The sequence below is a fragment of the Chelmon rostratus genome, chromosome 19, assembly GCF_017976325.1.
Source record: "Chelmon rostratus isolate fCheRos1 chromosome 19, fCheRos1.pri, whole genome shotgun sequence".
Classification (NCBI taxonomy): Eukaryota; Metazoa; Chordata; class Actinopteri; order Chaetodontiformes; family Chaetodontidae; genus Chelmon; species Chelmon rostratus.
The window spans coordinates 20,241,909-20,267,667 of NC_055676.1; the positions used below are offsets into that span (position 1 = coordinate 20,241,909).

General features: G+C 42.2%; 2 protein-coding genes across 5 annotated transcripts; both read left to right on the forward strand.

Annotated features, from left to right (window-relative positions):
• Positions 1-5,986: 5,986 nt before the first annotated feature.
• On the forward strand, positions 5,987-16,816 carry marveld2a (MARVEL domain containing 2a). Of its 3 annotated transcripts, none has more exons than XM_041959628.1 (9): positions 5,987-6,039; positions 7,823-7,914; positions 9,240-10,187; positions 11,319-11,539; positions 12,569-12,604; positions 12,738-12,901; positions 13,791-13,962; positions 14,921-14,971; positions 15,386-16,816. In XM_041959628.1, exons 3-9 carry the CDS (start codon positions 9,257-9,259, stop codon positions 15,503-15,505), a joined length of 1,695 nt encoding a protein of 564 aa, XP_041815562.1. In that variant the 5' UTR covers positions 5,987-6,039; positions 7,823-7,914; positions 9,240-9,256; the 3' UTR covers positions 15,506-16,816. The 3 variants fall into 3 exon arrangements, with proteins under 3 accessions (XP_041815562.1, XP_041815563.1, XP_041815564.1); XM_041959629.1 differs by having other exon boundaries at positions 5,996-6,039; positions 7,823-7,881; XM_041959630.1 differs by lacking the exon at positions 5,987-6,039 and having other exon boundaries at positions 7,888-8,024.
• A 917-nt stretch (positions 16,817-17,733) lies between these two features.
• oclna (occludin a) lies at positions 17,734-25,717 on the forward strand. Of its 2 annotated transcripts, none has more exons than XM_041959631.1 (9): positions 17,734-17,788; positions 18,321-18,408; positions 19,062-19,710; positions 19,799-19,966; positions 21,731-21,861; positions 22,760-22,945; positions 23,675-23,846; positions 24,422-24,463; positions 25,065-25,717. In XM_041959631.1, the coding sequence occupies exons 2-9, from the start codon at positions 18,359-18,361 to the stop codon at positions 25,161-25,163; spliced, it is 1,497 nt and encodes a 498-aa protein (XP_041815565.1). In that variant the 5' UTR covers positions 17,734-17,788; positions 18,321-18,358; the 3' UTR covers positions 25,164-25,717. The 2 variants fall into 2 exon arrangements, with proteins under 2 accessions (XP_041815565.1, XP_041815566.1); XM_041959632.1 differs by lacking the exon at positions 17,734-17,788 and adding an exon at positions 17,818-17,883.
• Positions 25,718-25,759: the final 42 nt, after the last annotated feature.

Below are 25,759 nucleotides of genomic sequence, written 5' to 3' on the forward strand. Positions count from 1 at the left end.
AGCGGTTATTCAGACGCGTTTTTTCACCACAGGAAGTCGCGGCCTGCAAGGCTTCGCTGTTCACTTCTGCTTCATGTCTCCACTGCGTTTTACACTCTGGATAGTTTTGTGTGTACGTCATTTAAAAGGCAACAATATTTTTATGAGCTGAGTGACACAGAGAACAATGCAGCCCCAGACTGTGCCTCTCAGGGACAGCTGATTCTGAAACAGCTGAGACGCTGAGTAAAATCTAAATAAAACAGAATGTGATAATCTGCTAATCCTGTTTGATACAAACTCAACTGAAAACAACACAAAGAGCTCATCAGCTTCATTGATTTCTGTAAATATCTGCTTGTTCTGAATCTGATGCAGCAACATGTTTCAAACATGTTGGGAGCAAATAAAGACTGGGAAAGATGTGGAACGCTCCAGAAACACCTGTTTGGATCATTCCACAGGTAAACAGGTTGATTGGTAACAGGTGATAGTATCATGATTGAAAGGCTCAGTGGTTCACAGCGAGGATGGAGCGAGGGTCACCACTTTGTCAACACGTGATTGGATAAAGGAGATTAATACCTGGACTCAGGACACTTCAGGAAACTGTGTCAGGAAACAGAGTTTGATTAGAGATGATTGATTCTGATTTTATTTGTATTTTACAGAGTCCACATTTATTTGTTGTATCATCATTACATTCAACTCACAGAACTGAGTTTCTCATTTCTGAGAAGGTTAAAAAACACTTAATACTGACCATTTTTACAGAATCCTACAAAACTCACAACCATCCAGATGAACAGATGTTTTGTCTTTTACAGGTAAAAAACAAATTTCAAACCTGTTTTTTAAATTGATCCAAACAAAGATGGACGCAGGAAATGACACATATCTCTGCTCAGTTCCTACAATGTGAACAGTTATAGTGGATTTTGTTGATGTTTTTTTCAATATTAATGATATTTTCTCACAAAATAACACATTAATATTTTGCTTTTGTTTATAACAATAAGAGCAAGGACATGTGTTACCTGGATTAGCAAATACAGGTTTGGTTAAAGTTTGCTGGTTACTTGTTTCTATGACTTGAATGTGATAGATAGATAGATATACTTTATTTATCCCAAGCTGGGAAATTGCAGTGCAGCAGCAGCATTACACACAGTGAAATAAGTGAAAAATTCTGAAATAAGCCTATAAAGAACAAACTATACATAATAAAATATCAAAATAGCAAGCAGTAAAAAGATTATATACACAATAATAAAATAGCAAAATAGTAAACAGTAGTAATGAAAAAGTATTGCACAATGCAAGGATATTACATCAGAGGCACAAACTGGGGCCACACTTAAGAGAAAACTTGATTCAGCAGGCCACTGCTGCCTACATTACCCATAATACAACTCAGCTATACTGCTACTAGCATAACACACAACTCAGGTGTGTTATGCTAGTAGTGGTAATGTAGCCTCGAGCCGTTAGCCTCATGCAGAGATTAGCAGCAGCTGCAGACGTCTGCTCAGATCACTTCTTTCTGACTCCAGACAAACAGTTTGTTTCAGTTTCAATCTTCTAGTCTTCAACCGACGCTGACTCAGATGACATCACTCGAGTCAACCGATGCTGACTCACGTGACATCACTTGAGGACAGTCATCAAGCAGCAGCAGCTGATGTGAACGGCTTTATACACTTGAACAAACATCAGTGTGATAAGACACATACAGTCGTGAATTAAAATCGCCGGCGTTCGCCTTTGACAACTGCTGAGTCTCAAACGGGCTGTTGCATTAGTGTGGCCTCCTGAGCGGCCAAATGTAGCTCCAGGGTGGAGGACGGTGGAAATAGAGGCAGAACTCGAGACAACGGCTACGTGTTAGCTTCCTGTGGTGTGAAAGGCGAACAGGAGGAGCTGACTCAGCACACGGGGTGGACCAGGAGCTCCCTGGCTGCTCTGCATCACAGCATGTATGTGAGACCGAGACGTTTTCCGTCCTGTCCAACAGAATGCAGGCGTCCTCCGTGTTTGCAGACCCTTTACAGGATGTGTAACCCTGTCTGGAATCATTCCTCTGAGTGTTTGTTATGTGGAAGCTCTTGGGTTTGGTTTGTGTTGGATGATCTTGCTGTTGCTGATGCAAATGATGATTTTACCTAAAAAAGCCATTTCTCCTACCCTTGGTAGAAACACAACTGTAGTAATACTTGACAAAAAACCCTGACTTTATGCAATATATTCATGTATATTGATACTGTATTTGTGTGTTGTGTTCGACAAATGAACTTGCTACAATTCCTTCCATCCCACCCCCCCGTGTGAGAAGTGTTTTATGTTGCAGCTACTGTCTTTAAATAACTGAGGGGTGAACCTGAAGTGTTAAAGTACGCAGAATTGCTCCTTTAACGGCTCATAGGAAGATCAACTCTCCACAAAGCCATTTTTCATGTGGTGGATGTTGTTGAGGTCCAATATGTAAGTCATCCCTTATGTCCGCCGTTATCTGTGAACCAGACGTGTTGGTCAGTGTGTAATATATATACTGTGTGTGTGTGAGAGAGATAGAGAGAGTGTGAGTGTGTGTGCGCGCACAGTTCTTGTCTGTATTTGCTGTATTTGCTCACTTTGTGTGGCGACATCATTACCGGTTCAGATTACGATTAAGGTCACATCTGTTATTCTGATGATGTTTGAAAACTTCTTATTTCCAGATTAAACGTGTGAACATTTCATCAGTGTCAGACTGCTGATGTGTTTCACTCTTTATGTTCTCTTTGATTCTTTTTGTTCTCCTTCTTTCGTTCTTATTTTCTTGCTTTCTTTCAGTTTTTTTAGCAGGAAAAACAACAGATGAATGAAAAATATCTCCAGACGACTCGCTTTATAAGATAAAGCAAAGTGATAAAAAAAGCAATAAAAGTCTTTCAGCACATATAACGGCTGAGTGACAAACAGATGAATTTTAAAATGTGCACAGAAGCTGTAAGCGATCAGTGATTGAGATGTTCTGTTGTTGGTTCAGAAGCCGGAAGGAAGACCTCAGCTCATTCAAAACTCTGCAGAACCAAGAGGAGAGAGAGCACATTAGTCCAGTTTCAGATCCTCTGCTCTGGCTTCCTGCAAAGAAACCTAAAAAATGTATGACTTCCTGATGCAGGCCTGAACCTTTTCAAGATTCAAGATTTCTTTATTGTCATTGAGCATGACATGTCAATGAAATTTGCATTGCAACCCCCATGTTAGAAACGAGATAACAAGAAAGAAAGATTTAAAATAAGATTAAGATACTAGAATAAACCAACATGCAATAAAAATATTCGTAAATGCAATTAAAAATATACCAGAAATGAAAATATACTAAGACAATAAACATATACTAAACAATAAACAGTGAAATATACCAGTGAAAAGAACCGACAGCAGCTGAAATATACTAAAATGTATATAAACAGTAAACAATAAAATATACCAATGAAATGTACCAATATACTAAAATACATCGTGAGAGCAGCCGAGAAGATTGTCTGTGCTTCTCTCCCCTCCCTCCACGACCTCTACACCTCCCGCCTCACTCGCAAAGCCCTCTGCAAAGCCCCCCCCCCCCCCCCCCCCCCCCCCCCCCGCCAGAAGACTTAATGTGATTACAGCTCCTCAATCATTGCTCAGTGAAAGATGATCATGTCTATGTTGACAGAGATGGTTCCCCCGGCAGTAGCCCCCCGTGTCCCTTTCAAAATTTCCCAGAAATTTTGCCTGAAGGTGAACCCAAATTTCATAGCTGTAGGAGCCAGTGACTCGGGTCGTTGCCCCGTGTACCTAATAAGTTGAAGCTTTTCAGCTACGACAGTCATTAACATCCTGCTAGATTTCAAAGTAAAAGCCTTTTCAGGCTCCGGCGGACTGCAACTTCATTTTTTATCTGGATCCACATCAGCTTCCGTAAAGTCAACAAGCCCTCTAGTCAACAACAACGACAAGAAAAAAGACAATTTATAATAACACGATATCAATAAAATACAAAATGCAATATGAACAAAAAGACTTAACACATTAAACAAAAGCAGAAATCTAAAAACAAAAAAAACAGCAACAAAAATAAATAAAAATGAACAAAAGGGCTACAAAACAGCAATAATAACAAGTACTTTGGTACTTGTACTTGGCTTATTTTCGTCCTTTTATTGAATCTGGTGGGGAAAAGTCACGTAGGAACGACCTGCCGCTTCTCTCTGGACATTTCTTGATGTTATCTGTACCTCCATGATAGTTTTACTCTCCTTTTTAAAGGAGCATCTGAAGCTCTGCTCAGCTGATCTGTCGTCTCAGCCTGGAAGCTGCTCCGTGCCGCTGTGAATGGAGGCGAACAAAGAAAGGCAAATTCTGCGGGAAAGCAGCCAACCGTGTTGACCTCTGACCCCTCTGACACGACATTGACGGAGCCTTTAAATGTTTCACGCCAGAGCAGGCCGTCAAATGTTTGATGGTTGTACTGGTTAATATAATTAGGAGGAATCTGACTGAGAGACGTGAACTAAAACTTAAAAGCTGGTTTTCTACAGTCAGCTGATGGTCGGAGGGAGGAAAACGCTTTGACTTCTAGTTTTGTCCACCAGGACGCCATTAAAGACAGAAAATTTATGCCTCTCACACAAAGGCTGAGACAGCAGTGGGAGTGGCACTTGTGCACAAAGGCCTCATCCTCCTCTTCATCGCTGAGCTGGCCAAGAGTCTGCAGTCATGCTCGCGGCTCTGTGAGGCTGTACTGAGGTGCTGCAGTGCTTGGATGTAAATACTGATGATAGCAAGCTAACATGCTCGCAGTGTCAGTGCTAACATGCTGGTGTTATAACAACAACTAGCGTTTGTTTATTAGCAATCTGTTCTACTGTAACTACAGAGCGCCATCTAGTGCTCAGCCAGCTGTCCTGAAACTCCCCACAGATCATGATTGCTGGAGGAAATATTCAGATCCTGGACTTAAGTGAAAGTACTAATACCACACTGTGAAAACACTCTGCTGCAACTATAAATCCTGCATTCAAACCATTATTTAATAAAAGTATGTAAGAATCAGCAGAATTTACTTCAGTGTTTTTCTATCATATCTGATGTTTGTGGATTAATATTCCTGCTGCATTAATGTGGATGCTGCATTTTACTGCTGTAGGTTGAGCTCATTTGAACTACTATACTGTTGGCTGGTTCAATCTACAGCAATGCATCATATTCTATAAGATCATCATATGTTTGTGGCGTGGCTGTCCCGTGAGAACCTCGTATCTCAGAAAAACAGCCTGTTTTCAGCTTTGTGACGATGCTTTTTCCAGCTGATCCAAGAGGCTTTTTAAACAGTTTATTTAGCTGAAGAAGGACGAGGATCTCTCAACACATGAAGGAAAACTTCATCCTTCAGTTTAACAAACATCTGGAGATACAAGCTTTTCACTGGACAGGAAGGAATCTGCAAAGTAACTAGTAACTACAGCTGTCAGACAAATGTAGTGGAGTAAAAAGTACAATATTTGCTTCAGTACTTTTACTTAAATATGATCTTGAATACTTGGACTTTTACTTGGAGTATTGTCATGTATTATTACTACTTTTACTTCAATAAAGGGACTGAATATTTATCCTGCCGCTGGTAACTTAACCTTTAAAAATATATCATAATATTTTAGTTATATTTTTGATTAACAATATAGATTTGCAAAGTAACAAGTAACTAAACCTGTCAAATAAATGTAGTGGTGTAAGTACAATATTTGCATAGTAAGTACCCAGTAAGGTACCTCAGAACTGTACTTAAGGACAGTACTTGAGTAAATGTACTTAGTTACATTCCAGCACTGCTCACCACTGAGGCAGACCGTCGCAGTGTCAGGTGGCCTCTGCCTCAGGTGTGCTGCTCAGCCTTTTTGAAAACAGGTAAATTTCCCCTCCCTCTGAGTGACGTCACAGGGATGGGCAGGTCACGTGGTCGCGTCCCAGGGAAACCTGTGGTTTCATGTTGCTGAAAGTGGAGGAAGAAGAAGAGAAGGAAGAGAAGCGAGCCAGGTAAGCCGCCGCGGACCTCATTTACATCCCGAAAAACAACAACTAATCAGCGCGTTCAGGTGCTAATCAGCCAGGAGCCCACTGAGGTGTGAAAAGTGACCTTTTGAAGTGAAGTCAGCGCTAAACTGACCGCTGTGTTAGCTAACTTACTGAAGTTTACCTCGCTGTTATCGTAACTAGCTTCAACTCGTAGAAAAGAGTCATCCAGAACGAGGTTTGGTGAAGTTACAGCCTGTGAAACGTTTACAAAAGAACATAAAGAAGCACAAAGACTAAACACGAGTCAAACTAAAGCGTTTAGTGGACTTTTCCTGCACCGACTCCTCTGGCTGTGTGCCCGCTGAAGGTCCGCAGGGTCGGAGCGTCGTTAGGCCTCCTGCACCTCCTCGGTGCAGTTACTACTATACTGATCAATATTACTGTTGTACTGATTAATATTACTGCTATACTGATTAATATAACTACTATACTGATCAATATTACTGTTATACTGATTAATATAACTGCTATACTGATCAATATTACTGTTATATAGATTAATATTACTGTTGTACTGATTAATATTACTGCTATACTGATTAATATAAGTGCTATACTGATCAATATTACTGTTATACTGATTAATATTACTGTTGTACTGATTAATATTACTGCTATACTGATCAATATTACTGTTATACTGATTAATACTACTGTTATACTGATTATATTGTTTATTGTTTAGTATATTTTATTGCCTTAGTATATTTTCATTTTGGTATATTTTTAATTGCTTTTACGAATATTTTTATTGCATGTTGGTTTATTTTATTGTTGTTATCTTAATTTTATTCTTTCTTATTTTTCTTACTATCTGTTCCTAACATGGGGGTTGCAATGAAAATTTCATTGATATGCTCAATGACAATAAAGACTCTTGAATCTTGAATTAATATTACTGTTATACTTATTAATACTACTGCTAAACTGATTCATATTACTGTTGTACTGACTAATACTACTGTTATACTGATTAATACTATTGTTATACTGATTAATACTACTGTTATACTGATTAATACTACTGTTATTCACACTCATATTAATATAATACAGCTGCATGTTAATATAATACAGCTGTGTGTTACTGTTATACTGATTCATATTAATAAAATCATCATCTTGTTATAACAAAACTTCTTGTTATACGACAGCTTCATGTGATTATGATGCAGAGTTGACTCTGGACTCGTTTCCTCGTACAGGACTCTGACTCAACCTGATGATACACGAGTACAAACAGAGTTCACAGCAGTGATGCAAGAAGTACTCAGATCCTTATTCTTCAGTACCAATACAGTTATGTGAAAATACTCCAGTACTCACAGAACTCCTGAATTCAAAATCCTACGAGGTTTTCCAGACTGAACAATCAATCAGTTAACTCCGAAAACCGATTGATCATGTGTTCAAGCCCCAAAATTTCGCTTCACTTTTATTTTCCTTTTTTAAACAGAGTACAGAGTACGTTAAGTGAATATTCATGTTCTCAGGCATGTTATTGTCCTGTGGTCCAGGATGAAACCATGTGCTCCTTTAACAGTTTTGAGTATTGATTAAGTCCTAAAGTTATTCGTTGCATGTCAGGATTTGCTGCTGCTCTCTTTTTCTTGTCACCCTGAATTGAATATGTTTGGGCTGTGAAATGTTAAACAATGAAGACGTCACTTTTGGCTCTGGAAAATGGTGATTGTATATTTTCTCACACTCTCCTCTTCACATCTTCACATCTGTGTCTTCGCAGGTGACTCCTCGGCACACTGTATGTTCATACCAGGTTTGCATTCTGACCTGCAAGCCAATGTAAGTCGTGTTGAGTGACTGCGTGTGAAAGAGGTATTCAGGCTCAGTTCATATTATTTTTTACCTCTCCAGATCATGTCCACTATAAGAAATGGGCTTTTAAGGTCAAGAGTGTGTTTTTGTGCTGCCTACAACAGCTAACGGTAAGTTGAGCTCTCCTGGGTCAAATACAACAGGAGGGGAATTTGTGCTGCTGATTTTGTTGCAGCACAAAAGTGCATTCTTGACTCAGCTTGCATGGAGGATGCTGGGATAACATCTTCAGTCATGAGGGCTTTTCTCTGGTGTCCTCAGGTTCTGGGCTTAACTTCAACTGTTAGACTCCAACTGCATGAATATTCTCCAATGTCTCATTTGAATTTATCATCAGTCGGGAACTTGTCTTTACCTCCTGGTTTCTTCCTTTTTATGTTTCCTCTTTCTTTGCCCACTCGGCTCTGTTAATGATTAGAATTGATGACAATATGACGAAAGCTTCAATAAGTTGATCGACAGACAATTGGCAACAGTTTTGCATGAATCATTCATTTTCAAGCAGAAGCGCAAACATTCCTGGAAGTTGATTGAATATCTTTGGATTTTGGACTGTTTTCACAGTATTTTCTGACATTTTGGACCAAACGATTAATCACAGAAGTGATAAGCAGATTCATCAATACTGGTTTCTTCCCGTCAGTGATAACAATTAAAAATTATAAGTTGAGGACATGACAGAGCCACTGGATTAATTGATGAATGAACAGATTAATAGATAATGAAAATAATCATTTGTAATGTAATCCTTTTATTGTAGTAATAATAATTAGGTTTGATGCACTTTTGTAGAACCTAACGACACTTTACATAAAGAAAACAAGCTAGATATTAAATTAACAGCTGGGCAGTGAACACTACAAACAGGGCTGCAACTAACCGTTATATTCATTTTTGATTATTTTCTTGATTGGAGACTTCTTAAACCAGTCTTAAAACAGGATGCACGTGTGTTAATTCCAAACCCTGTTACTGGGTTTTATTGTTCATCTTGTCCATACTGGCTCCAAAGAGCTTCGTTCTTAAGCAATTCCATTTGCAAGAAGTATTTGAAAGTTCAGCAAAAACCTCTGAACTTCATTTCTAATGTTATGAAACAGAGAGAAGCAACAAATCCTCATGTTTGACCTGCGGGAACCAGCAAATATTTTGCATTTCTGCTTGAAAAATTACTTCAACAGTTATTACAATTAGACGAATAGTTTCCTGTCGAGCAGTTAATTGTTTCAGTTTTAGGAGAAATAATTGTGTGTGTGTGTGTGTGTGTGTGTGTGTGTTTGTGTGTGTGTGTGTGTGTGTGTGTGTGTGTGTGTGTGTGTTCTCAGGGACCATCATCATCCTCATGTCCTATGGAGGAGGCTTTTACGGACGCACTGAGCGCGTCCGCCAGGTGCCCCACTATGACCAGGTTCCACAGGGCTCCTTACCACGAGCCGACTCCGACGATCTGCCGCCGCTGAGGGAGCAGAGAGCCGCTCGCCACGCTCAGAGCGCCGACCCCCTCCCTCCTCCGCCTCTGCCGGACCAGCCTCCCGTGGGCCCCGAGTTCGATCCCAGCGGCAGCGAGGACAACGCGGACCAAGACCCCGACCCTGCCCTCGACATCAAACCGGTCCACCGCTTCATCCCCGACTCCTGGAAGAACTTCTTCAGAGGAAGTAACCGCAGCAGTAACAAGCCCTGGTCCATGTCCGCCTCCTCGTCCAACAACAACAACAGCACCACTGAGGGGGTGCGCTGCTCTCCTCCACAGTCTCCCTCCGTTCATGGATCATACCGGGACCCTTATGGCGGCTCAGGCGGCAGCTACAACTCACGCAAGGAGCTTCTGGAGCCACGGGACGGCCACGAGTCCATGTCAGGGCGCACCTACCGCACAGGTCTGACCTACAGCGAGCGGGTGGAGGAGTACCATCAGCGCTACGCCTACATGAAGTCCTGGGCCGGGCTGCTGAGGATTCTGGGCTGCGTGGAGCTCCTGCTGGGGGCAGCGGTGTTCGCCTGCGTCTGCGCTTACATCCACAAAGACAACCTGTTTGAAAACTCGTATCCTGGAGCGGGTTTCTACGGTGCCGGCACAGGTGGGATCTACTACACAGGCCCCAAGACCCCGTTTGTGTTGGTGGTGGCTGGGCTGGCCTGGTTGGTGACTGTGATAGTGTTAGTGCTGGGGATGACCATGTACTACCGCACCATCCTGCTGGACTCCTCCTGGTGGCCTCTGACAGAGTTCACCATAAACCTGGCTCTGGCTGTGCTGTACATGGCAGCAGGTGGGTAACGCTCATTTCAGCCTGTGTCCATGCACATAGTTTGGTTTTATTTGTGCAGGCTTTGAGATATTTACTGCACTTACTGGAAAGAGACCACGTACGGTGTTAAACTGCTACCAGCTGAATGTCCTGCTGTGAAACTGATCTGGAAACAGATCTCTTCAGAGCCAATATGAACAGGTAGAAAATGAAATAAACGCAAAGTGCTGCCTGGTAGTAAGTTAAATAAAATTCTCAAATAAACAACAAATGTGTGAAATATTAATAAAAAAATAAATTCCTTGTAAACAGCTTTTAACAAAACAAGTGCAGCAATAACAGTTCCAGCATGAAGCCCTGTTCAGTTTTACTCAACTTTCATATTTTTTGCCAGAAAAATTAACTTGTCCACATTGTCAGCAGTAAGTGCAGATCTGCTGGTCACAATGTCCCCAGTGGTTGAAAGTACCCTCTCACTGGGGACAGAGGTAACGGGTACGGCAAGATAGCGCCTTGCTAACTTTGCAGTTGGGGGATATATGGATGTGCATATATGTGCCGTTTTAGGTGCTAGCATCGCCCTCGCTTTATCCACCTGTCTTTTTCCGTTGCAATATTTAACCAGGAAGCCGAAGTGTTCCCAAGCAGGAGACTTTAGTGACCGGTGGGGGGGGGGTCTTTAAGCTCCGGTTTACTGCTAGCAGTAGCCATCATCAGAGGCTGCACGTGCACAGCCCTGTACCAAACCGAACGTCATGTACTGAAACGGTTCAGTACAAATACATGTATTGTTACACCCCTAGTAATGGTTGATCATGACGTTAACTCCTCCTTCAGCAGTTAAACGCTGCTCATACGTTGATGCATCTGTAATAATCATCCTATAATGTGATATTTATAGAATTGTGTAGCACTGAATGAGACTGAAGAACTCGATGCCTGAAGTGTATTTTGCTGATGACACTTCTACCTGTAACAGGATAAATATGTGCTGTTGGATCCGTGATACTTTTACTTAAGTATAAGTAAGAATGTGAGTACTTCTTCCACCACTGCTGGAAACAGATGCTGCTGTTCTTCAACAGAATTCTTCAGAAAATGGAAAGTTATAAAATACGTTCTATAAAAGCACGTCTGCTTTTTGTTTGCCAGGCATTGTTTATGTCCAAGACACGACCCGCGGGGGGCTCTGCTCCTACCCGGCCTTTAACAATGTCATCAATGGGGCGTTCTGCAGAACAGAGGCGGGCCAGACCGCGGCCATCATCTTCCTGTTTGTCACCATGGTTGTGTATCTGATCGGAGCCATGGTGAGCCTAAAGCTGTGGAGGCATGAAGCTGCACGCAGACACAGGGAGAGTTACGGCCAGGAGGTAAGAGCTCAGCCTGCTGCAGTTTTGTTTGTTTTGTTAACAGGGGTTGGTCCTCAGAGCGAGTCCTCACAGTCATTCAGAGAGTCTACTGAAGCTTAAAGGATTGTTGCAACACTGTCTTTCACTTTGATGACTTAAAAACAGCTGAATGGGAGTGAATGACTGTAAAGGAGAATCAGGCTTGTTGTGTTTCAGCAGTAGTAATAGTTATTATTATTTAAAACCACATGTGAGGCCGAAGCACCGCCTCATGCTCACCGATGTGTCGCTTTGCCTGTTTTAGTGTGTTTGCAATGCATCTACTGTAAAGAGCACAATGTAAATTAAGATAATAAGATATATTATTAAGCCCACAAACGTCTGTGTGATGCAGAATGCAAAATGACTTTTCACCGTGCAGTCATCAAGTTGCTGCTGCCTCATATAAAGTAATAAATATGATGCTGTGTGATATATGTCATAAATTAGACTGTAGTTCAACGGCAAAGTAGATGATTTGCAGACAGGCTGAGTGAGGAGGTGGAGGAGTGAGGAGGCGGAGTCTGAGTTCTACCTGGGGATCGTGGCTGTGCTCGTTTCTGAGATGCACATCATCAAACTCTGACTGTTTTGGGATCTTGTTTGTCCGTTTTTTGGTCTCTTAAAGGAATTGTCCAACATTTTTGGGAAACGCTTATTTGCTTTCTTGCTGAGAGTTAGATGAGAAGATCGACGCAAGAGTCGGTTAGCTTAGCTTAGCATTAAGACTGGAAACGGCTAGCATGGCTAAGTCTAAAGGTAATAAAATGGGTTGGTGTATTTTTGGACAGAGCCAGGCTAGCTTTTCCCCCCTGCTTCCAGTCTTTATACTAAGCTAAGCTAACACTCGCCTGGCTGTAGCTTCATGTTTAAGGGATAGGCCAGATGTGAGAGTGCAAGGACGCAATAAAGCATATTTCCCAAAATTTCAAAACTTTTCCTTTCATATTAAATCAGCATCATCAGCTACATGCTAACTGGATTATATTTTTGTCTGCTCTCTGCACACAGATGCATCCCTCCGACATGCGAGCTGCACAGTCTCTGGTGGGTATCCTGTCACACGCTAACATTTGGCCCGATGAAAGCATGAATATCACCACTGGTTTTGTTTAACTCTGTAGCTCAGTCCGCACAGTTGTTTACACCTAGTTGTTTTTGTGCTGCTGTGTCTCTGCAGATGGTTCCGGATTCAGCTCCTGCGGCCAAAGGTCCAGAACAGGTTCAGGGCTCCTCAGTCGTTCCCATCCAGGCTGCTCCTAAAGCGGGTCCACCAAAGGTTTTACAGGGAACTATTCCATCAGGACACATCCCAAAACCTGTTATTCTGCCTGACTACATAGCGTGAGTGGTGATAAAAAATACAATATACTGTGTATTGAGTTGTGTTTGCTGGGCTGAGATTAACGATTAATCCAACGCTTGTTGTCTTCATTCACTGTTTGGGCTTTAAAATATCAACAGATACGAAAGATACTCAGTCTGACTTCACAGAAGACTGAATGTCACTTTCACACCTGCACTTCAGTTTATTTGTTCTGGATGAAGGAAAACTTTATGTGTTATATGTTGTATTGACTTGAGTGGCAGTTTAATCTGTGACTGTACCGTTTTAGTGACTGTCAGTTAATCTGTCAGTTATTTTCTCCATTGTTTGCTTAGTTGTTTGGTCTATAAAATGTCAGAAAATTGTGAGAAAACGTCAATCAGTGTTTCACAAAGCTCGAGACGACGTCTTCGGATGTCTTGTTTTATCCACGACCCAAAGATATTTCGTAAAGAAACCAGAAAATATTCAAGATTTAACATTTTATTGGAGTCAAACAAACACAACACACTGCAGTTTTAACTGAACATCCCTGCACTCACATGCTGTTACCGTGGTTACCAGCTGATTTGCATGAGTATTTCCATCTCTTCGTTATAAGATGGCTTCCTGTCCTGGATGATGATAACATCCTGTGGTTGGTCGGTTTGCTTTCAGACCACAGATGATCCGCTTCAGAGCGACTGGCAGCAGGCCGAGAGCCGTCGTGGTCGAGTCGTTTAGTCGTCATCGCAGTTTGTTCGACAGCAACAGATCTCGCTAATAAAACCAGAAAACGTTGCTGCAGCCCTTCGACATCATGAGATATTGTGAACAAACGTGTCTTTTACTGCTGCGGTCATATGTCGTGTACCTGTAACACAGTTCACTGTTGCTGACGTGTGACTCTCCACCTCCTCTCTGCAGGAAGTACCCGACGATCCGGTCCGACGAGGAGCGGGACCAGTTCCGAGCCGTGTTCAACGACCAGTACGCAGAGTACAAAGAGCTGCACTCAGAGGTGCAGGCGACCCTCAAGAAGTTTGACGAGATGGATGGCATGATGCGCACCCTGCCCCAGAACCCCACCAGCCAGATGGTGATTGGTTACTCGTGTCTCCTGCACTTCTCAAAATAACACCGCCACCACGTGATTTTCTTAGCTGAGGCGCCACCGTCGTCTTTTGTCCTAACTCGTCTCTCTCTACTGCCCGAGTCGCTGCAGAGCCACTTCAATGTCATTATCCTATTTGCATCTGTATCTCGTTTTTAGCCTTTTGTTTTCAGATGTGACCTCTGTTTTAAAGCGCACGCCGTCCACGTGAAGAGCAGCTGACAAATCAGCCTCTGAAAACGAACGCTAACGTCTTCCTCGTGAATCTGAGAGACTAACAGTCATCACAGTTGTCATGGAGACTTTACTGCAGAAAGATGGCGTAGGGAGGGTTTAACAAAAGCTGCAGTCCGGTTGCATTGTGGGAATGTTAGGATCCAGTATTTTGGTAGTTTGACACACACAAAGGAGGAGGAGCAGTACCTTTTAACACCTGAATGTGCAGTACTCATTATATGTATTCATGTTTCACATAGTGCAGACAAACAGCACCTGCTGTAACAGCAGCAGCCTAAAAATTACACACTGATGAACTCATACGTGGCGCAGCTTGTTGAGGCCATCAAACGATCAAGTTCAAAAGTGGGTTTTCAGGCCAGTTTTCATGTGTTGTCACCTCCACCCAGCCACAGCAGAGTTTCACCCCCTCAGTCTGATGCTGCGTCACAAACGCTGCTGCACTGAATCCATCGCTGTTTGGCTTCATGTGAACCAGAGGAAGCCTTTTACACACAGACTCGTTTCTTATCTGGAACATTGCAGCAACTCTTGTTGTTGTTCATCTCCCATAACTTCCTGCGTTTGCACTTCCTGCTTCCTGCCGAACTTCCCCTCCACCCTCGCATTCCTCCTCTGCTCCACCCAGGAGGTTGATGTTACAGCATCACAGCGTGTATTTCAGGGGTCCATCTGAGTCTAATACCATCTTCTTCTCTTTTTGTAGGAGGTCGATCGCATCAACAGAATCCTTCAGGAGTACCAGAGGAAGAAAAATGTGAGCCTGACGATGTTTTGTCTGCAGCAGCTTTATATTAATCTCATGAAACAATCAAAACCAACAATATGTTAGTTTGTCTGTCTTAATGTTTTTTTACTTTCCGACTGATTCTTACTGAAGACGTAAAGCTTTAAAAAACAACTCATGAATATACAATTTCCTTTTTTAGAGTTATTTCATTTTATTTTGTACCAAATGTTCCTCAAACAGGAGGAAATAGAACATTTGTTGGGGACTATTTTTAGCGGCGGATTGATTCACATTTGTTAGTACATTCAGGTTTGGTTTTGGTTGATGATGAGACAAATACAGAAGTAACAGTTGAAATAATACAGTGAAAAATAATCATTAAAGTGATGGTTTGGCTGGTTTGTCTGAGAATAAAACCTTTTTCCTCTCTGTGTTTCCCAGGACCCGACCTTCCTGGAGAAGAAGGAGCGCTGCGAGTACCTGAAGAGCAAACTGTCGCACATCAAGCAGAAGATCCAAGAATACGATAAAGTCATGGAGTGGAACGACGGATACAGCTAAACCCGATTGGACCGCTGACCACAAACACAGAACGATAACTGACAGCGCTGCAGTTCTGGTGCTCAAGATGACATTTAGACTGGAGAATCAAACCCAGTCTGGACCACAGGAGCACGACTGGGACCTCCAGCCTGCTGCAGATCTGTGCAGCTGTCAGACGTTGTGTATGTCTGGTTTTAAAGCCTGCGAGTAGAAAAGGGTGAAATGTTTTATACTACTTACCGGAATAATTTGAGATTTTGTGAAATTCGCTTGTTTCGAGAGTCAGATGAGAAAGTTGATGCCACTCTGATGTCTGTAGGATAACTATAAAGCTACGTTCCAGTTAGCATAGCATAGCACAGTGGCTGGAAGCAGGGGTAACTACAAGCCTGGCTCCATCCAATGAAAGCAACAACCTTATGTTTCTACACTTAAACAAGATAAAACGTGAATTAGCTTTAGAGGTCCTGGTAGGCGGGTTTTGTTAGCTTGTTTCCAGTCTTTATGCTAAGCTAACTGTGTCCGGGCTGTAGCTCCACATTTACATGAGCTTATTGTCTAACTGCTCTCGAGAAAGTGCATTTCTGAAAATATCAAACTGTTCCTTCAAACTGGTCTGAATATGCAAAGTGAGCTGAACGTGTGTGTGTGCGTGTGCGTGTGTGAGAGAGAGATACTGTGATTGTAGCCGAGGCTTTGCCGCTAATTTCCTGGCTGACACTGGCGTCCGATGTGAATGTGGGAGAAGACGCTTCGTCGACGTTATCGTCCGCCTGGAACCATCAGGACGAATCGTCCTCTCTCTCGCTGTTTCTTCGCCCGCTGTGACGATTGTTTGGATTGTTCTAATTGCACACTTTTTTATATATATATACTGTTTGATAAATGTCTCAATCTGAAAATAAGCATGTCCCATTGCAGAGTTTTAAATGTTGCATGTTTTGTGTATGTGTTAACACAGTTCTGCCATTTCATAGATTTAAACATGTTGTGCTTTATAGTAACTCAAATATCCAAAGTGCCTAATTATCTCCGTTTGATTTTCTTTACACCTCTGGACCTCCAGATTGAATGGAAATGATGCATGTTCCTCTGATGTCGTCAAATGTAATTGTACATGTGTTGCTGTAAATGTCCTCATTCTCTCATAATTTAAGTGATGAATCGGTGCTTTCTGTCCTTAGAACACAGTTCTGCTTGTGCTGTCTGCGGTGTAACTTCCCTTTACTCATCAGCACTCAGGATCAGTTTCTTTTACTGGGAAAGAAGAAGAAACTGAGCAGAATGAGGCTAAAAGAAACTTCAGAGAGGAAAAAAAAAAACACATCAGAGCTAAAACCAGCAGTTAATCAATAGTTTAAGATCAGAAGATGAATCAGTGTAATTTGATCAGCATTAAAGTCAGAAAACATTTCATGTTCCAGCCTTTCAAATGTGAAGATTTGCTGCTTTTCTTTGTCCAATGTGATAATAAACTGTAAATATTTGGATTTTTGACTTTTTTCCTCTTTTTCTGACATTTAAGGATCAAACCATCAATGGATTCATTAAGAAAACGATACAACATATTCACCTAATATGACACCTTTGCTGGTGTTTGATATGAAGATACTGAACCTGGCTGAGTCTCGTCGCCTCTATGATTTTGTCTATTTGTCTATTTTCTCTCAACAAACAAAAAAGACATATGAAATGACCTGTGTGATGACGGTGATGTATGAGACATAAATAGAGTAAAATATGTTTTAATGTTTTCTCTTGATGATGAAAGACAAAAGCTTTTTATTCCTTTAAACAAGCTCACTGAAGCTTAAAGGAAAGCTTAAAGCTAAATGGAGAAAAACATCAAAATACATTTGAACACGTGATTTAGTGGTTTGTGATTTATTATCCGATTAAAGCACAAGACTGAACAAAAGAACAAATAAACCCTTTAAATCCAGCTGATCCACAGAAACAGTGTGAAGTTTCTTTATATTTGTGACTTGAGATGTTAAAACATTTGAAGATGAGTATTGAACATGAATTATTTGAGGGTATTGATTCGGTCTCCTGCCTCAAATCAACCTGAAATCCACTGCTTGATTCATGTGAATCAGAAAGTCACCTGAAAATATCTCTGACTCCATCACACCTGAGGCTGCTCTGAGGACTTCCGGTGTCGTTAGGTAACGTGACACCCACCTGTACAGGGGGCGGGGCTGTGTTGACAGAGCCCGGAGCTCACCTGGGTGTGGCCTGGTCTGTTTATCAGCAGCAGCAGTTTCAGCTGAAACAGTCGGAGCAGAGAAGAGACGACAGGTGAGTGCGTCGCTTTCAGGACCAACACCTGAGACTTCTTTATGTTTGAGCCTCTGAATTCTGACTAACGTGTTACCTGTGAAGACAGCAGACAGGTGCGTTGTTGGATACGGATCGAAATCAGTGATCGGCAGAAAAACTGCGGGGTTGTTATGAAGGAGACCGACACGAACATGTCGGCTGAGACATGTTTCACTGCTGTTTCCAGCCTCACACTGCTTTATGATGGTTGTGTGTGACCTCAAAATAAATCTGAAACGATTATTCGATTTATTGATCGATGGAAAAATAATCAGCAGCTATTTTTTTTAGAGTGGATTCGTCGTTTAAGTCGTTTTTCAAGCAAAAATTACAAAAATGATGCTTTTGGGAGTGTTGATTGGAGGAATCACCTTTAAGGTCTTTAAGAAACCGTGATCAGCATTTTTCATATTCTATAGACAAAATAAACGTCAGATTGATGCAGATAATCATTAGTTTTGATTATGTTTGATTGAGTGAATCTGTCCTAACAGCAGAAACCTTCTTGCAGATTCTTTTCACAGAGCAGTTCCAGGAGATCCAGCAGTCATGTCCTCCAGGCCCAACGGGAGTCCCCCCCCCTACGAGTCCGATGGATAGTGAGTAAAGCTTTGATTCACACCTTCACTGAGCTGACTGCGTGTGATTGGCCTCGATATGGAAGCGCAGAATGGCCACATTCGTTAGAATTTTATTGCAACTGAATTTAAATAAAATGTGTTCATTTTATTTTACTTTGAAAACCATCAAAGTGAATTTATGTAGTTTGAGTTTCTTGCTCTGAAACTTCTGAGAGATGTTTTAAAGTTTTACAGTTTCATAAATATTTAGAGGAAAAATTAAAGTGTTTTGGGTTTTCAGTTTTAATCTACTAGGACTGATCGATTCCATTCAGACTCTATTGATTATCCTCAGTGGTCAGCTTTGAATTTCAGCTTTTTAACTTTACCGACCGTTTTACATAAAATTAAACTGGTCGAATTGACTTTCAGCAACTTAATAATCGTTTTTTTTTATTTTGGACACTTGAATTTTCTATCTGTGACTGATCAATACATCTGAAAAGTTTGAGCTTTAAAATCATTCAGATCTAATAAAACTAGACAGAATGTTAAAAAGTAAAATATTTCAGTGGCTTTTTAAAATCCACAGTTGCGTGGTTGGTGGCGTGTTCAGTTTCGCATCCTTGTGGCTCGTCCATTAAATGAAAGTGTCCTCAGTTTGTCTTCCTGTCTCGTTTCTGTCTTCGCAGTACCGTTCCTCCTCAGCCGGCGTATTCCTACTACCCAGATGACGAGTTCCAGCACTTCTACCGCTGGTCGTCTCCACCGGGCATCCTGAAGATCATGGGCATCATGGTCATCGTGATGTGCGTGGCCATATTTGCTTGCGTGGCCTCCACACTGGCGTGGGACAGCCAGGGAGCTATGGGTAGCTTTGGCGGCATCGGTGGAGGATACGGGGGAGGTTACGGAGGAGGCTACGGCGCCGGCTACGGCAGCTTTGGTGGCGGCGGGTACGGACCTGGAAACAACTACGGCTACGGTGGAATCGGAGGGAACTACAATGACCCCCGGAAGGGCAAAGGGTTCATGATTGCCATGGCAGCCATCACCTTCATCACGGCCCTGGCCATCTTCATCATCATCGTGTCTCACCAGAGCCTATCAGAGAGCAGGAGGTTCTACCTGGCAGTGGTGATCATCTGCGCCATCCTAGCGCTGCTAATGCTAATAGCCACTATAGTCTACTTGGTGGCAGTGAACCCCATGGCTCAGTCCTCTGGATCGGTCTACGGCAGCCAGATTGCTGGTCTGTGTGCTCAGTACCAACAACCGCAGACTGCCGGAGTCTTCGTCAATCAGTACCTTTACCACTACTGTGTGGTGGAGCCACAGGAGGTGAACGTGCACGCCGACTTCCCTTTCGTTCCCGGCGCCTTTTATCTATCGTTCTGCCGGTTAACCGGTGTGTCATCTCTCATTTCAGGCCGTCGCCGTGGTGTTCGGCTTCCTTGTCACCATCGCGCTCATCATCATGCTCGTCTTCGCTCTGAAGACTCGCCAGAAAATCGGAAACTACGGCAAGAGCAACATTTTGTGGAAGAAGGTGAAGGTGGTGGACGACATGGAGCCGCCACGAGACGTGGAGGCATGGGTGAGTGACAGTGCATCGTTTAACCGTTAGACCTGATGAAATGATCAGTCCTTTGATCGATCGGTCGAATGCTTGAAAAGTGCAAGAAGACGTTTGAGCCCGGCCTCTGAGGAACTGGGTTCTGCTTCCTTTTTACTGTTTTCTGACATTTCAGACACCAAACACACTGAGGATTAACGTTCCTGTTAATCAATGAACTGGAGGAGGAAGCAAATAGTATAACACTTTTCTTTCTCTCGTTGTTTTGTTGTTTCAGAAGCTGTGAAGTTTGCACGAGCAGATATTTGTCATTTATGAGTTCACACACTCAGAGCTGCAACAACTGTTTGATTAATCGGTCGGTTGATTGACAGGAGATTAATCTGCTGCAGTTCTGATGGTCGAATAAGGATTTTTAAAAGCAAAGTTGCCACAAATCTGCTGCTCCTACGTGTGGATTTAATGCTTTTCTTTGTCAGGCATGAAGCAATGTGAATTTCTTTTTGGACCGTTGGTCATTTGAAGACGTCAGTTTGGTCTGTGTGGAATCATAACAGCCATTTTCACTATTTTCTGACACCTTATAGACAAAAAATGCATAAATTAAAAGAAAAATCATCAGGAGCTAATCACAAGTTGCACTTTAAACTGTAAATTAATGATCAGAATAGTTGCCAGCGACTCATTGATTCAGCAGCTGCAGACCTGACGGTCCAGAGGTGAACGATGCGGAGCCGATCCTGAAAGCTTCTCTCAGGTGAAGCGCCTACCTGAGCAGCAGGCGAGCATGTATCAGCTGAAGTGGCTCAGCCTGTTTGGTCGCTGTCACTTGTTTATGAGCGGGGGAGGGGAAGTGTGGAGCAATGGGCGCCTTGGTTTCAAGGTGTGGCACGGATGACAGTTTCGTGTCGTACAGGAGGAAGAACTCCAGAATGTAAACTTCAGGTGTTGCATTTCCAGGTGAATCACGCTCTCTGAAGCTATTTTCACAACTCTCACATCTGACGTCCCAGAGTTAGTCGCGCTGAGTCATTTTGTCAATAGTTGGAAGTCATGATGACACTCAGCACAGCAAAGTCCTCTCAGCTGAGTTCACTGCAGAGCGACGAAGAGGGAGAACTGGTCGGACTGGTGCTGGGAACCACGAAAGCCTCAGTCAGCAGAGGAGCAACATGACACTGGGAAGCAGAGGCATTTCTTCCACTGTAGCCTGTGGGAGCCCGTCTGTAGTCACCTGTAGCACAGACATGCTGTTTGGGAGACGTGTAGCAGGGTGTAGCTGAATTATGTCCCACATTTTCAGAGGGCAGGCCCATGCAGGCTTATCATACCAGAGCTGGAAGACATCCAGCATGTTTGTTGGAGGGAGTCGCCTGTCGATACGTCAACAGTGGAAGCACTCATCAGTTTTTACTGCACATTATTTATGATAACATGAACTGTGTGCAGATACATCTTTTATAAGGATCATATTTCTCTCGCGGTGCAATAAAAATGAAAAGTCATATGATTTAGGGCTGCAACTAGTGATTATTTTGGTCTGTGAAATGTTAGAAAATGGTGAAAAATGTCTGTTATAGTTCCCTGAAGTCCAAGGTAAGGCTGTCTTGTTTTATCTGACCAGCAGATCAAAACTCTAGATATTCAGTTTAAGAAGAGAGAAAAGCATCAGATCCTCACAGCTGAGCACCTGCAGCCAGTGTCTGGTGTTTTTGCTTTAAAGATAATTTAAGTGATTAATCGACATGCATTTGTTGCTAAATGTGTGTGAATTTTCTCCCGAAGGTGAATGATGTGTCCGCCGCCCCTGAAGTCCTCCCGATGTCAGACTACCCCGAGAAGCTGAGAGGCTCCAGGAGTCACCTGGACGACGAAAGCACAAACTATGACAAGCCCCCCTACAGCTTCACCCCACCGTGAGTATTCAGAGCAGCTGTGACCGACAGTGAGGCTGAGTGTACTGTGTGCCAGTGGCCTGCAGGTGGCAGCATAGAGAGCGCTTCACTCAGGAATGGCAGGTTTGAGTTTCACTGTCTCAGTTCAAAACCACATAAACAAGGTGATTTGCCTTTATTTGACAGTTCACAGCAGAGGGAGAAGAGAAAAATGTGGAAAAGCAAGGTGTTATGCCACAAAGGTACCTGGTTACCGGCAATTAAGCTAATTCTTTATGTATATTTGAATATCAGAATTTTTGAGTGAAGCAGCTTCCTGCAGCTCCGTAAAGCCGAGAGCGTCTACGAGCATCTCCTTTCATTTCGTCATTTTGTTCTTTGTTATTATAAATATATTGATTATATCCTCTCAGCCTCTGTTGAACGTGTTGTGCAGAGCGAACGTATAGTTTGCAGCTGGGGCTCAGCTGCAGGCTGTTGTTGCTGCGGTCAGAGAACTTGCTGGAACTTGTTCTCATGCAGAAATGTGGAGCAGCTGCTTATGTGTTTTTCTGTCTGGAGAAGAGTCAGAAAACTGATACCAGAAGTCTGTTTTTTTAATTTCTATACTCGTGTCGTCATTAATATTCGTCACGTTTTCCTGCAACACTGCAGCTCAGTGAGATGCTTTAGTGCTGATTAGGGAACAGAGTACAATGAGGGGAACAGGAAGTCACTGTTGACTGAACTGCTGATCATAAATCGCTGTGGCTATATTTCACTTCCTCCTGCGTCTCATAAAGAAGTTACTGAAGAGATCTGACATTGGAACAGTTTACTGGATTTACAGTCTCTGTAAGGTCATCTGGAGGCTCTAATGAATTTCTCCTGTCTAATTATTCTAACAATATGAATACTGTAACTGCTGCTGGTCCCACAGGCCTGCAGTGGAAGAAGACCTGCCTTTGCGAAACGGCGCCCCCTACAGCACCAACTCAGAGGTAGCCAGCTCGGCCGGAAGGCCCAAAAAGAGGCGTCCAGGCCGGCCGCGTCGCGCTGATGGACAAGACTACGACACCGACTATAACTCCTCAGGAGACGAGCTGGACGACAACGACTTCGACAGGTGGGAACTCAAAGACGAACATCTCAGCTGCAGTATTCTGTAGAAGTAGGAATAGAACTGTGAAAATACTCCCATTACACTTCAAAGTCCTGCGTTTAAAGTTAAAAGCTCAAAAGTATCAGAAGTGCAGTGTCAAAAGTAAAATTACTCGTTATGCAGGGCGGCCTCTTCAGTCAGACTGAATTAACATGTGAGCAGCATTCAAACTGGAGCTGGTTTGAAATATTTTCTGACGACCGTAATGTGTTTTTTTTTTTTTCAATGCAGAGAAATATTAAATAGTTAAAAGTCTTTTTCACGAAGTAGCTGGAAAGATCCTCGAGTGCAGTTTGTTTATTTCAACGAGTTTCTGACAGAAAACAGCTTGAACAAACACGTGAGAATTTAATAAGAAGATAGAATGAAGATCGTCCAGAAAGATTCAGAAAACGAGTTGACTTCTGTGAAAACAGGCTGAAATTTTCTCACTTTTTTAACTTGTTATGAGGAAAAAATGACTTTTAGGACTTAATAACAGACACAAATTACTTGGTAAGATGAATATGTTTTATTTTGCTCTGAAATGTAGTGGAGTACGAGAATAAAGTAGCATCAAATGCAAATACTCATACAAAATTGTACAGTACAGTACTTGATGTACTCAGTTACTTTCCTTCACTGCTGGCTGAAACTGATCCTCTCACATGTTTTTTTTTCTGTCTTCTCTCTTTCCTCCTGTGTTTTCTGCAGTGAATTTCCTCCCATAGCAAATGAGCAGGAGCGCAACGACTACAAGCACGAGTTTGACCGCGAGCACCAGGAGTACAAAGAGCTGCAGGCGGAGCTGGACGCCCTCAATAAGAACCTGTCGCAGGTGGACAGAGAGCTGGACGACCTGCAGGAGGGAAGCCCGCAGTACCTGGTGAGGCCATGTTATGGGTGACGAGGGTCGGTTCGGTTCGAAGCTGATGTTGATGGATATTTGAAAACGGTGCAAAGAGACGATGTAACAGCAGCAAGAACGTGAGAATTGTAGTTTGTGTTAAAATGGTTTCAAAGCTGCTTTCGTCACTATTTTCATCTTAACAATAGATCACTCGCACCCTCAGCTCCACAGAGCATTTTAGCGTCTTTTAACTCGTCATTTTGATTTTTAGGGCCCAAAAATAAGCAGCTAAAGAGCCACATGTTTCCCTCTGGAGCTGGAGGAGACCAAAAACTGAGCTAAAACAGAGAGAATCAATGAGTCCAAATAAATAATCATGTTGCTCCAGCCTGCTGGATGTGTCAATAATGACAACATGTTTGAGAAATAAGCAAGTTCGTCATATGAACTTTGTAAGGTGACAATATGTCAGTGTTGTATTTACAGCTTTCTCCTCTGACCCAAAGTGACCAAAAGTTTTAAGTTTTAGAGATAAAACACAGTGAGATTTTGGTGACCCAGTTTCATTTTGAGATGTGTGTCTGATGAAGTGTTGATGTTTTCTTTGACAGGATGCTTTGGATGAATACAACAGGCTAAAGGACATGAAAAAGGTTTGTGGAATAGTTGTTGATCTACAGTGATTTAAACAAGACAGTCACGAGAGCTTCTGGTTATTTTCAGTGGTGAAAGAAGTACTCCAGTCCTTTACTGCAGTAAAAGTAGAAAATGTCAAAATAATATAAGTAAAAGTCCTGCATTCAAAATCTTAATTAAGTACAAAAGTATCAGCATCAAAATATACTAAGAGTACTGAAAGTAAAAGTACTAATTTTTCCGAATACTGTGTATTATATTATCGATGCATTATTGTGTTCAGGTTGAGCTGTTTCTTACTTTAAATACTGCTGAGTAACTTGAAGTTTCCCCCGGATCAATAAAGTTTATCTTCTCTTAACTATAATATTACATCAGAATTTACTGTATTTATTCGCTTCTTTGTTGATTAACACAACATAGTGGAGTAAAAAGCCTCTGAACTGTAGAGGAGTAGAGGTATAAAATAATGGAAATACCCATCTTAAGTAAAAGTACCTCAGAATTGTACTTAGTTACAGTACTTGAGTGAATGTACTTATTTTCTACCACGTTATTTTAACTCACACTTGTTGCGTCCTATTTTTTGTGCTCATGAACATCCCGTCATCAACGCAGACTCCAGACTATCAGATGAAGAAGCGCAGGTGTAAATACCTGAAGTCCAAACTGAACCACATCAAGAAGATGGTCAGCGACTACGACCGCAGGGCCTGAACAGTTTCGCCGGGACTCGACGTCTGTCCAGCAGGTGACAGAAGGGTCTAAACCTGATTGGCCGCCGCTGGGGGGAAACGTTTGAGGCTCCTCTGACACGACGGACCGTAGAGGACGAAGCTACTGATGAATGTCCAGCCACCTGTCTGAGCTGATGAGAAACAAAGATTCTGTTTTGTATTCAACCACTGTTTGTATTACGTTGCCACGGATACTGTCAGATGTATTTATTTTGTGGTCGGAAATAGTTTAGTAGAGGAGTTAAGCCACTTGGTTGTGGAGTGAATACAAATTGATGCATAACCCCTGTTCGTTTTTAATAGCTCTTTGTACAATGACGCTCATATTTTACTGTCTTTTAATCCTCATTTTTATTATAAACATGTAAATATATGGGAATCATTTATGTTTTTAATGTTTTTAACCGTTTATTGAAGTAAGTTCAAGTGTGTGTTCTGGTGTTTCTTTATCGATGGTAGAACATTTTTAAAATCTGCTTTTACAAAGTGAATCCATTACGTTGTGACACCTTTTTATGATAATAAACTCATTTATTAAACTGTTGTTGCTGTTCTTACACAGTACGCGTCATAGCG